The 13,525-nt window shown below is 35.7% G+C and overlaps 2 protein-coding genes across 4 annotated transcripts in view; one reads left to right on the forward strand and one right to left on the reverse strand.

Annotated features, from left to right (window-relative positions):
• Positions 1–13,525, forward strand: part of FAM237B (family with sequence similarity 237 member B) — a gene marked incomplete at its 3' end in the record, with an annotated part of 111,636 nt that overhangs the window by 52,185 nt on the left and 45,926 nt on the right. The window lies entirely within an intron of this gene.
• The window catches only part of CFAP69 (cilia and flagella associated protein 69), a 69,216-nt gene that overhangs the window by 4,311 nt on the left and 51,380 nt on the right, over positions 1–13,525 (reverse strand). The window contains exons 16-20 of the mRNA XM_079931440.1: positions 6,126–6,207; positions 3,329–3,521; positions 2,188–2,325; positions 1,533–1,609; positions 143–340 (exon numbers count right to left, since the gene is read on the reverse strand). Of these exons, the coding sequence (XP_079787566.1) occupies positions 143–340; positions 1,533–1,609; positions 2,188–2,325; positions 3,329–3,521; positions 6,126–6,207 (688 nt within the window). The remainder of the gene's footprint in view (positions 1–142; positions 341–1,532; positions 1,610–2,187; positions 2,326–3,328; positions 3,522–6,125; positions 6,208–13,525) is intronic.

A 13,525-nucleotide genomic window follows, 5' to 3' on the forward strand; every position in this document is an offset into this window, starting at 1 on the left:
GAAAGTAACTATAAAAGAAAATTACAAGGTAACTCTAAGTGCTGAAGCATTCACAAGTAAGGCAAATACAACTTATGGATAACTTCAACTAGTTTATACATTGAAATTATTTTCTTGTGCCTCAATGGCATCTGTGGCTTACTTTTGTATATACTTTTTGTTCATTTTGCACATCTTGGCATGCTTGGCTTTCAATCATCTCACTTTGCAGAGAAGCAACCATCTTTCCAATATTTTCTGATGCTGTTATAATAGATTCCAAAATTTTTTTGTCTGTAGTGACTGGTCTTAACTTTTCTAATTTTATTTCTTCATATATTTCATTCCATATTTCTCCAATCTGTTATAGCAAAGTTTAAAAGAGTTTTAAAAAGTTAAATTAACCAAAAATAAATAATATAATTTTACGTAACCTAAAATTTATTTGGGTGATCATTCCAAAGTTAACACTTAACTGAACCAGCTTCTCCTAACTTACTCCTTGGGAATAAGTTAAATGCATTGAGAATGGTTTGGGGCAACAGTTACATTTGAGTATTCAGAAGTAATTTACCTAGTGTTTTTCAATGATAGGTACTCACGGGTAAGGTTCCACTACCTAAGTGTAGTTTATTGCTATCATCACTGCCCTCTCCTTTATAGACACTGTTTTCACAGCTGCACAAGTTGTTGCTTTAGTCTCATCCTCCTGAAGTACAGATGCTTTCCTACTTAAAGCCCTGTTTGAAGGCTAGGTCAAGCTGAATTTGTAGAACAATGAACATGGGGATTCCCGGGACTCTAGTACCCAGCCACCCTGAGAAATAGGGCCTTGTCCCTCACTTTCCAGCTAAGGTAATATTTGAATCTAAAACTCTTAATATGTTGGTTTCATCATGCTGTAGCTCCATCTCATATTCTGGGTTATCTGGAAATTACTGTGCTTGAGTATGTTTAAATTTAGAGAAAAAACATACATCCAGAATACGGATAAAATTCAGCCTTGTTTTCCTTTTTTATAGAGGTTTATTCATTTACAGCATTCAAATACATAGTACTAATACTAGTAGAAGAGAATGTTTACTTGGAAAGACTTTCCTAAAATTTCAAAGGCATTTATTTACCAAAAAGTATATAACCAGCAAAGTAAGCAACTCCTTAACTGATATTTGATCATCATACAATGTAATGATAAAATAATACTTTAATAAGTATAAATCATTTATTTTAATAAGTAATAATTCATTCAATTCTAGCTCTTAATACCCTAGCTCTTAATACCCTCTAAAGAGAAGAAATTATATTTTAAAGATTCTGTTAGGCTTCTATGTCAGTAACTTCCATCTTCTTTTATAAACTAATAGTTGGATGAAATCTTATCCCATGGAAAATACCCAATCAGTTAATTGTATGTTCTTTGAATAGTATCAGATGTAAAATGAGAAATAAAAACTACACAGTTCATGGATGATTGCTCACAAATAAAAACAGATCTTTCCCAACTGATGTCTTGCCATACTAGATTTTAATAACAAGGTTAAGAAGGTACTCACTTTAAAATCAAGGTATCTATGTATGATACAGAGGGTAACAAAATCTTCAGCAGATAAGCCAGGTAAATTTTCAAAATCTAAACGAAGTTTATAAAAAGAGATTTACTTTAACAGAGCAAGTGATTCCAAAAGGCATATATTTATCATAAAAACAAATGCAAATGATTGCTTTTGAGTTCATCCTGATTTATGAAAAAGTTACTTCTGTGAGCTTCTGGCTTCCTCCTATAACAAACAGCTGCCAGGTCATCCTTATCTAGTCATTAGAAGAGGAATACTTTCTGTGCTGTGGTCAGACCATGATATTGTACTTTCACAATCTGAAGAGTGAGGACTTTTTCTTTAATAAGAAGCAAGGTCAAGTCCTCAGGTGATTCAGAATTCTAGTGTTTAAGCCTAACCATCTAAAACTAACTGCCTTTAATCCTGGCTGCACTCTGGAATTACCTGGGGAGCTTAAAAAATACTGATGCCTGGCCCCAAACCCAGAGCTTAAGGGTGTAGCCTGCGTATTGGGATAACAATAGAATATGCATTTATCTGTATAAAGGGACTTTTGTTCATCATATATGAAAAATGGACTCCAGAGTGAAATCAATTTACAACACTCAGCAAAAAAGAGAGGCTCTTGTGCATTTGACGAGTAACTTCTTACCTAGTTTGCCCAACACAGCATAAATTTTTGCTCTGATATTCTCAGCAACATCCATAACTGCAATGGTTGGGCAGTTAGCAGGCAGTGGTGTGATTTTTTGCTCTTCTTGAAAACTAGTAAATAGAGGTTTCTTTGTATCTAATCATTGGATATCATGAAAATATAGAAAGGACAGATAAAAACTGTAGTAAATTAATACTTCATTTTAAGATTTTAGTCTAGACATCATAAAATATATAAAAATATTGTAAGAGTACAATACTGCCTGATACATGGTTACTCCTTTAAAAGCATAAATAATCAATAATTTCTTCCCCATTCTGTTGCAAAACTTAAAGCTTTCATTTTTAACTATTTACGTAAAATATAAAAATTTCACAAAATTACTTTTTTTAAAGTGAAACTTTCACATAAAAAACTTTTCTAATTTTGAGATCCAGAAATTGAACACTGTCAGTTTAACAATGATGTAATTTGCTTTTGGTTTCTATATATTATGCTATAAATATAAAAACTATTTTATGATGTTATAGATCAAAAGTTAGAAACAATAAAAATGGTTTGAAGGTAGAAATCATCAGAAGTTAAAGGGGAAAGTATTTTCACTTAAAAATAAACAATACTAACAGATGAAACTATAATAAGAATTGTAAGAGGTTTAGAAAATATAATGTAGCATTATAAAATAGATAAATGAAATATAAATTCTGGTACTATTAACTTCATTAATTTAGAGTCTAGTAATTAAAATTTATGACCATTGGATTTATTTTTATTTAAAAGTTTCTTCTTTCATATAAAAAGTAAACTGTATAAATATGAATCAACAGAAATGTAGAAAATACAATAAAAATTGTTCTCAAGCACTCAACTTATGTCCCAAATTTTATTGGTAAATGAAATATTAGTGAATATACTTACAAAAGCAGGTAACTCAAAGAAAGTTCTTTAAGAAGTATTGTTAAGTTTTTTATTTTCAATTTAAAGAATATAATCAAATACCATTTCCTGAAAATATTCTATAAAAATATGAACCTGCTACTAATTTACTTAGTATGGTATAAGGCCCCATACTTTCCTAAGATTGCTTTTTAAAAATACGGATCTAATTGCTTTTACAAACAATTATAAATACACTTACCAACGATCTTCCCATGTTTATCACGTTTTACTCCTAGTTCTTTCTCTTCCTTTCTCCACAATTTAATTAAAAGACTAGCAGCTGTTTGATCCTTCTTCCCTCGCCAAGCATTGACATAAGCCACAGTTTTGGGATTATCACAAAATTCAACCATTATTCCAAGTATTAGATTACAGAATTTTTTTTGGTTCAACTTTTGCAAGGAAACAGAAAAAGAAAAATGTTGCAATTAATATTTAGAATTATTGTCTTAAAAAAGAAAGGAGAAACTTTTGTATTAATCAGTTGGATTCTTCTAAATGACTGCCTTATAAAATTAAGACTCTAAGTATGATTTGTGACCATCTCCTATTAAAATAAATACCATTGTAATGAGTCCATTTTCAAACATTAGGGATTCTTAAAAAATAGAAAGAAAAAGATTCCATATAATTCTGATGTAGTCATAAACATATGTCATGAACAAAAATGTAATTGATTTAGCTGAGTAGGAAAAAGAGAGATTGTCAAAATAAGTGAAAATGTTCATTTTAAGTGGAGCAAGGTAAATGGTGCTATGCATAGGACTCTGTAATTACAGGATCTTTCCAGTTTACCTGCTTAATTAAAGTTTGTAAAGTTGTCTCATCCTAGCTATAACCTCATTGTTACTAAGATACCAACTGATGGTAACTCCAAGTGGCAGTCACATGTGAAAATAAATCAAAATGAGGTATAATTTTGTATTTTGAAACTCAGCATCCATAAAAGAGTATTTAAGCACTTAAGAAAAATTATCGTATTAAGCGTATTTCCTCTGTTTTCCTGCAAACAGTTTTCAGCAAACCAAAATTTAGGTATAGAGAAGTCCAACTAGAGCAATGGCCTCCACACAGTAATGGTTTCTGTGTGAAATATATTTGATTGATTAACTCCTACAGTATACTGCTAATAGAATATAGCAAAGGAAACATGTAACCTGTTGTCTGAATTGCAAACATTATCAGTTTCCTCTTTCATTAAATTAAGGGTAATAATATTACCTGCTTTAGAGAGTTATTATGATGAGTTATATGAGACTGCCTGTCACACAGTAAACGCTCAATGATATTTAACCTTTACTAGCAATTACCATTTCACACTGAATAAATATTTTAGCAGATTGTATTAAGCAGAATCCTCAATCAAATGAGTTTTTTACTCCGATACTTCACATTCAGGAGGAAGAGGCAAATGTCAAGGGTTGAAGTTTATACAGGAACTTCAGTAAAGAAGATTTGTAATTTGTAGTTAACTTGGTTGGTTTAATCCATGTTAAGTGCAATCTAATAATTACATTCATAACTATAGAAAACACAACAAAAATATCTGTCAGGAGCTATTCTAACTAATGCATGTATATGTGTACACACACACACATAATCACTCACATAATCCTTCCACCAATGCATAAGGTAGATAAATGTTATCTCTGTTTTATAGATGAAGAAATTGGTAGCAGAGATGTTAAATAATTTTTCAAAGTTACACAGCTAACAGCTATTAGAGGCTTCAGTCAGACTGATTCCAACCTGTGCTCACAACCACTGTGTTATATGGCCTCTCCTACCAGCCTTCATGCCTTTCCATCCAAGAAACCCTGATGGTGAAGGAGAGTGGACACAAGTAAGAAATGTCTTTTATGTCTTCTATATAATATTAAAATAAAATATAATTGTTTAATATGTACATGCATAATATCATTCCTTGCTTCCAAATCTTAAGTATAAGCTAGATTCCAGAACGATATGCCAAATTAATGTTGTAGCTTTGAGAATCCCTGACACTGACCATGTGCCTCTGGGCATACTTGTACGCTAGTCAGAGAAACACGGTGAGCTGTATGTCATTTAGGACTACATATGTCCTTCTGTATTATGTTCAATTTTCTGAACTTTCAAAGGGTTTCTGGTTATGACTCATTCAAGGTGGGTTGTTTTTATTATTATCATTATTATTTACTTGTTTTTTGTTTGTAGTGTTTTATATCTAATGAGTTCACTCTCATCTCTAGTGTAAACTAATTTTCTTTCAGAGTTAAAAGGACACAGATAACTTTAGTATCTTTGCTAAGTCAAAGTAGGTTTGTTATTCTGTTAATAAAATCAAGAATGGTGGCAATCATAGGCAGTGACATAGCTAGAACTCTGCATGAGAATATCTCCCAAAGTTTTACTGAAACAAAAGTATACTTTCTCTTTCATATCATCTTAACTATGGACCCACTTAGAATTGAGGCTAGTAGGGGATTACTGTAAGGATCTTTGCCATTCTTCTCAGCTGCCTTCCTGGAAGGCTTAATATGCTCACTTCTGCTCATTCTGTAAAACAGTATATGACACACTAGATTCTTCACATTACCTACAAACTATACACAGTTTTTTAAAAATGCTGGTCTTTACTCCTTTGTCTAAGGTGACCCTTTTAATACTAAGAGAAGAAGCTAGAAGTTATTAATAAATGATTATTGATTTTTAAATAATCTAGCTGTTACTTTAAAGTTTCATGGGGAAAAACAAAACAAGACAGAACAAATTCTCGGCTGTCATGTGTTTGGGAACACTGACCTAAGTAAACTGGTTTCTTCACTGGAGGAATTTTCAGACTCTACTATGCCAATGCATACTATGAAACTCCAGGAGGGATTTTTGTTTAAAACAAATATTTGAACACTATTTGAGGGCACATTTAATCACAGAGTAGTGTTCTGTGATACTCAGTTTGGAAAGTTAATAAAGACATTTATTTTTTGTTTCACAATTGTTATAATCATACTTACTGCCATTAAATCCAAAAGGAGAAAAATGCCTTCCTTTTCAAGAAAGTAATCCTCTGAGGGGTAACATCCCAAAATGCAGCACCTTAAGTAAAAAGAAAGTTATTCATTTAACAAGGCTTTATTGTTCAATTCAATTTGTGAGTCTATTTCTATTAAAAAATCTTCTCAAAGAATATTTTTTCTTCATTTCCTTAAATCAAGTAGTTAATTTCTTTGCTTAAAAAATTGAACTTTGGGGCTTCCCTGGTGGCACAGTGGTTGAGAGTCCGCCTGCCGATGCAGGGGACACGCGTTCGTGCCCTGGTCCGGGAAGATCCCACATGCCACAGAGTGGCTGGGCCCACGAGCCATGGTCGCTGAGCCTGCGCGTCCAGAGCCTGTGCTCCACAATGGGAGGGGCCATGGCAGTGAGAGGCCCACGTACCGCAAAAAAAAAAGAAAAAAAAAATTGAACTTTAAAGAGACTTTGTCAGTGTAGTTTAATTTCAACTATTTAAACACTAATATTGTTTAATTATTTTTCATAAATGCCTATTTCTTTTCTGTAGATGCAATATTCTCCTCTGCTTTCCTGATATTAATTATTCTTAAAGGTCTCCTCTGTTGCTCTATTAACTTTTTCTTCAAGATTTATTCACTTACTGTCTATCTTTTACAGTGCTAGCATGCCTGAAACATTTGTTGTTTTTAATTACATCCCTTCTTTGCATATGATATTATTTGCTGAAGTGCCTGCTGCTTAGGCCTGTGCAGCTCATATGGAGTGAGGGACTGAAGTTGCTGTCAGGGCTACTTTCACTGTTTTCCTGGGTGGGGTGTGGATATGGGCTGAATAGGCTGGTGCTGGTGGTGGTGTTGGTAAACAGAGCCTAATCTCCCTCTAGCCCTCCCAGGCCTTGCAAGCCTGCTGGGGTCAAACTGTACTGTATACCCTTCCTATTTAACATAGTATCTATCTATCTATCATTCAATAATAATGTGATAATTATTTAACATGGATCCCTCTTCAAAAAAAAAAAAGAGACCCGGGCTTCCCTGGTGGCGCAGTGGTTGAGAGTCCGCCTGCCGATGCAGGGGACACGAGTTCGTGCCCCGGTCCGGGAAGATCCCACATGCCGCAGAGCGGCTGGGCCCGTGAGCCATGGCCGCTGAGCCTGCGTGTCCGGAGCCTGTGCTCCGCAACGGGAGAGGCCACAACAATGAGGGGCCCACGTACCGCAAAAAAAAAAAAAAAAAAAGAGAGACGCTGTTTCTGCTGGCTGTTTTGTGACGGTGGTTGTGTGAGGGTCAGTGCATAAAGGCCATCAGCTTGGCCCCTCTCACTCAGGTGCTTCCAGGTTTTACAATCTATGGCTATGAATCACACTTTTTTTTTCCCACTTTTGAAGTAGTACTCTCTGATGCCTATCATGGGCTGCCTTTAGACTCTTTAATTCATAACAATTACAAAAAGAGAAAAAAATAGAACATGCTTCTCTGTTCAGAAATTAAATAATATACTTCTAAAATTCACATAGATTGAAAAGAAAATCACACTGAAAATAGTTTGAACATAATGATAATACAAATAGAACATATGGAAACTCGGCTTACAGGAGATTTTACAGCCTTAGATGGATATATTAGAACAGAAGAAAGGTTGAAATCCAATGATCCTGGCATCTATCTCAAGAAATAGAAAAGGTTGAGATTGGTTCAAGATGGTGGAGAGGAAGGACGTGCTCTCACTCCCTCTTGCAAGAACACTGGAATAAAAACTAACTGCTGAACAGTCATCGACAGGAAGACACTGGAACTCACCAAAAAAGGTACCCCACATCCAAAGACAAAGGAGAAGCCACAATGAGATGGTAGGAGGGGCGCAATCACAATAAAATCAAATCTCACAACTGCTGGGTGGGTGACCCACAAAGTGGAGAACACATTCCACAGAAGTCCACCCACTGGAGTGAAGGTTTTGAGCCCCATGTCAGCCTTCTGAAACTGGGGGTTGGGCAACAGGAGGAAGAATTCCTAGAGAATCAGAATTTGAAGGCTAGCAGGATTTGACTGCAGGACTTTGACAGGACTGGGGGAAACAGACTCCACTCTTGGAGGGCACACACAAAGTAGTGTGTGCATCGGGACCCAGGGGAAGGAGCAGTGACCCCACAGAGACTGAACCAGACCTACTGCTACTGCTGGGGGGTCTCCTGCAGAGATGGGGGCGGGTCTGTCTCACCGTGAGGACAAGGACACTGGCAGCAGAAGTTCTGGGAAGTACTCCTTGGCGTGAGCCCTCCCAGAGTCCGCCATTAGCCCCACAAAAGAGCCTGGGTAGACCCAGTGTTGGGTTGCCTCAGGGCAAACAACCAACAGGGAGGGGACCCAGCCCCACCCATCAGCAGGCAAGCGGATTAAAGTTTTACTGAGCTCTGCCCACCAGAGCAAAAGCCAGCTCTACCCACCACCAGTCCCTCCCATCGGAAAACTTGCACAAGCCTCTTAGATAGCCTCATCCACCAGAGGGCAGACAGCAGAAGCAAGAACTACAAACCTGCAGCCTGTGAAACAAAAACCACATTCATAGAAAGACAGACAAGATGAAAAGGCAGAAGGCTATGTACCAGATGAAGGAACAAGATAAAACCCCAGAAAAACAACTAAAAGAAGTGGTGATAGGCAACCTTCCAGAAAAAGAATTCAGAATAATGATAGTGAAGATGATCCAGGACCTTGGAAAAAGAATGCCGGCAGAGATCGAAAAGATGCAAGAAATGTATAACAAAGACCTAGAAAAATTAAAGAACAAACAGAGATGAACAATATAATAAATGAAATGAAGACTACATGAGAAGGAATCAATAGCAGATAACTGAGGCAGAAGAACGGATAAGTGACCTGGAAGACAGAATGGTGGAATTCACTGCTGCAGAACAGAATAAAGAGAAAAGAATGAAAAGAAATGAAGACAGCCTAAGAGACCTCTGGGACAACAATAAACGCAACTACATTTGCATTATAGGGGTCCCAGAAGGAGAATAGAGACAGAAATGACCTGAGAAAATATGTGAAGAGATTATAGTCCAAAACTTCCCTAACATGGGAAAGGAAATAGCCACCCAAGTCCAGGAAGCACAGAGAGTCCCATACAGGATAAACCCAAAGAGAAACACGCTGAGACACATAGTAATCAAATTGGCAAAAATTAAGGACAAAGTAAAAATATTGAAAGCAGCAAGGGAAAAATGACAAATAACATACAAGGGAACTCCCATAAGGTTAACAGCTGATTTCTCAGCAGAAACTCCACAAGCCAGAAGGGAGTGGCATGACATACTTAAAGTGATGAAAGGGAAAACCTACAACCAAGATTACTCTACCGAGCAAGGATCTCATTCAGATTGAATGGAGAAATCAAAAGCTTTACAGACAAGCAAAAGCCAAGAGAATTCAGCACCACCAAACCAGCTCTACAACAAATGCTAAAGGAACTTCTCTAAGTGTGAAACACAAGAGAAGAAAAGGACCTACAAAAACAAACCCAAAATGATTAAGAAAATGGTAATAGGAACATACATATCGATAATAACCTTAAACGTGAATGGATTAAATGCTCCAACCAAAATACACAGGCTTGCTGAAAGGATACAAAAACAAGACCCATATATATGCTGTCTAAAAGAGACCCACTTCAGACCTAGGGACACGTACAGACTGAAAGTAAGGGGATGGAAAAAGATATTCCATGCAAACAAAAATCAAAAGACAGCTGGAGTGGCAATACTCATATCAGATAAAATACACTTTAAAATAAAGAATGTTACAAGAGACAAGTAAGGACACTACATTATGGGGAAGGGATCAATCCAAAAAGAAGATATAACAATTATAAATATGTATGCACACAACATAGGAGCATCTCAATACATAAGGCAACTGCTAACAGCTATAAAAGAGGAAATCGACAGTAACACAATAACAGTGGGGGATTTTAACACCTCACTTACACCAATGGACAGATCATTCAAAATGAAAATAAATAAGGAAACAGAAGCTTTAAATGACACAATAGACCAGATAGATTTAATTGATATTTATAGAACATTCCATTATACTTTCTTCTCAAGTGCGCAAGGAATTTTCACCAGGATAGATCACAACCAGGGTCACAAATCAAGCCTCAGTAAATTTAAGGAAATAGAAATCATATCAAGCATCTTTTCTGACCACAACACTATGTGATTAGAAATCAATTACAGGGAAAAAAACGTAAAAAACACAAACACATGGAAGCTAAACAATACGTTACTGAATAACCAAAAGACAACTGAAGAAATCAAAGAGGACATCAAAAAATACCTAGAGACAAATGAAAATGAAAACACGATGATCCAAAACCTATGGGATGCAGCAAAAGCAGTTCAAAGAGGGAAGTTTTTAGCTATACAAGCCTACCTCAAGAAACAAGAAAAATCTCAAATAAACAATCTAACCTTACATGTAAAGGAACTAGAGAAAGAAGAACAAACAAAACCCAAAGTTAGCAGAAGGAAATAAATCATAAAGATGAGAGCAGAAATAAATGATATAGAAACAAAGAAAACAATAGCAAAGATCAATAAAACTAAAAGCTGGTTCTTTGAGAAGATAAACAAAATTGATAAACCATTAGCCAGACTCATCAAGAAAAAGAGGTAGAGGACTCAAATCAATAAAATTAGAAATGAAAAAGGAGAAGTTACAACAGACACCGTAGAAATACAAAGCATCCTAAGAGACTACTACAAGCAACTCTATGCCAATAAAATGGAAAATCTGGAAAAAATGGACAAATTCTTAGAAAGGTATAACCTTCCAAGACTGAACCAGGAAGAAGTAGAAAATATGAATAGACTAATCACAAATAATGAAATTGAAACTGTGATTAAAAATCTTCCAACAAACAAAAGTCCAGGACCAGATGGCTTCACAGGTGAATTCTACCAAACATTTAGAGAAGAGCTAACAGCCATCCTTCTCAAACTCTTACAAAAAATTGCAGAGGAAGGAACACTCCCAAACTCATTTTATGAGGCCACCATCACCTGATACCAAAACCAGACAGATACTACAAAAAAAGAAAATTACAGACCAATATCACTGATGAATATAGATGCAAATATCCTCAACAAAATACTAGCAAACAGAATCCAACAACACATTAAGAGGATCATACACCATGATCAAGTGGGACTTATCCCAGGGATGCAAGAATTCTTCAATATATGAAAATCAATCAATATGATACACCATATTAACAAACTGAATAAAAACCATATGATCATCTCAATAGATGCAGAAAAAGCTTTTGACAAAATTCAACAACCATTTATGATTAAAACTCTCCAGAGAGTGGGCATAGAGGGAACCTACCTCAAAATAATAAAGGCCATATACGACAAACCCATAGCAAACATCATTCTCAATGGTGAAAAATTGAAAGCATTTCCTCTAAGATCAGGAATGACACAAGGATGTCCACTCTCACCACTATTATTCAACATAGTTTTGGAAGTCCTAACCACAGCAATCAGAGAAGAAAAAGAAAGAAAAGGAATCCAAATTGCAAAAGAAGAAGTAAAACTGTCACTGTTTGCCAATGACATGATACTATACATAGAGAATACTAAAGATGCCACCAGAAAACTACTAGAGCTAATCAATGTATTTGGTAAAGTTGGAGGATACAAAATTAATGCACAGAAATCTCTTGCATTCCTATATACTAATGACGAAAAATCTGAAAGAGAAATTAAGGAAACAGTCCCATTTACCACTGCAACAAAAAGAATAAAATACCTAGGAATAAACCTACCTAGGGAGACAAAAGACCTGTATGCAGAAAGCTATAAGACACTGATGAAAGAAATTAAAGAGGATACAAACAGATGGAGAGATATACCATGTTCTTGGATTGGAAGAATCAATATTGTGAAAATGACTATACTCCCCAAAGCAATCTACCAATTCAATGCAATCCCTATCAAATTACCAATGGCATTTTTTACAGAACTAGAATAAAAAATTTAAAATTAGTATGGAGACAAAAAAGACCCTGAATAGCCAAAGCAGTCTTGAGGGAAAAAAACGGAGCTGGAGGATTCAGACTCCCTGACTTCAGACTGTACTACAAAGCTACAGTAATCAACACAGTATGGTACTGGCACAAAAACAGATACATAGATCAATGGAACAAGATAGAAAGCCCAGAGATAAACCCACGCATCTATGGTCAACTAATCTATGACAAAGGAGGCAAGGATATACAATGCAGAAAAGACAGTCTCTTCAATAAGTGGTGCTAGGAAAACTGCACAGCTACATGTAAAAGAATGAAGTTACAACACTCCCTAACACCATACACAAAAATAAAGTCAAAATGGATTAGAGACCTAAATGTAAGGCCGGACACTATAAAACTCTTAGAGGAAAACATAGGAAGAACACTCTTTGACATAAGCCACAGCAAGATCTTTTTTGATCCACCTCCTAGAGTAATGGAAATAAAAACAAAAATAAACAAATGCGACCTAATGAAACTTCAAAGCTTTTGCACAGCAAAGGAAACCATAAACAAGACGAAACGACAACCCTCAGAATGGGAGAAAATATTTCCAAATGAATCAACAGACAAAGGATGAATCTCCAATGTATATAAACAGCTCATGCAACTCAATATTAAAGAAACAAACAACCCAATCCAAAAACGGGAAGAAGACCTAAATAGACATTTCTCCAAAGAAGACATACAGATGGTCAAGAAGCACATGAAAAGCTGCTCAACATCACTAATTATTAGAGAAATGCAAATCAAAACTACAATGAGGTATCACCTCACACCAGTTAGAATGGGCATCATCAGAAAATCTGCAATCAACAAATGCTGGAGAGGGTGTGGTGAAAAGCGGACCCTCTTGCACTGTTAGTGGGAATGTAAATTGATACAGCCACTATGGAGAATAGTATGTAGGTTCCTTAAAAACCTAAAAGTAGAATTAACATATGATCCAGCAATCCCACTACTGAGAAAACCATAATTCAAAAAGACACATTCACCCCAATATTCATTGCAGCACTATTTACAATAGCCAGGTCACGGAAGGAACCTAAATGCCCATCGACAGACAAATGGATAAAGAAGCTGTGGTAAATATTGACAATGGAATATTACTCAGCCATAAAAAGGAACGAAGTTGAGTCGTTTGTAGAGACATGGATGGATCTAGAGACTGTCATACAGAGTGCAGTAAGTCAGAAAGAAAAAAACAAATATCATTTATTAACACATATATGTTGAACCTAGAAAAATGGTACAGATGAACCAGTTTGCAGGACAGAAATGGAAACACAGATGTAGAGAACAAACGTATGGATACTAA

This window comes from Stenella coeruleoalba (assembly GCF_951394435.1).
Source record: "Stenella coeruleoalba genome assembly, chromosome: 9".
Lineage (NCBI taxonomy): Eukaryota > Metazoa > Chordata > Mammalia > Artiodactyla > Delphinidae > Stenella > Stenella coeruleoalba.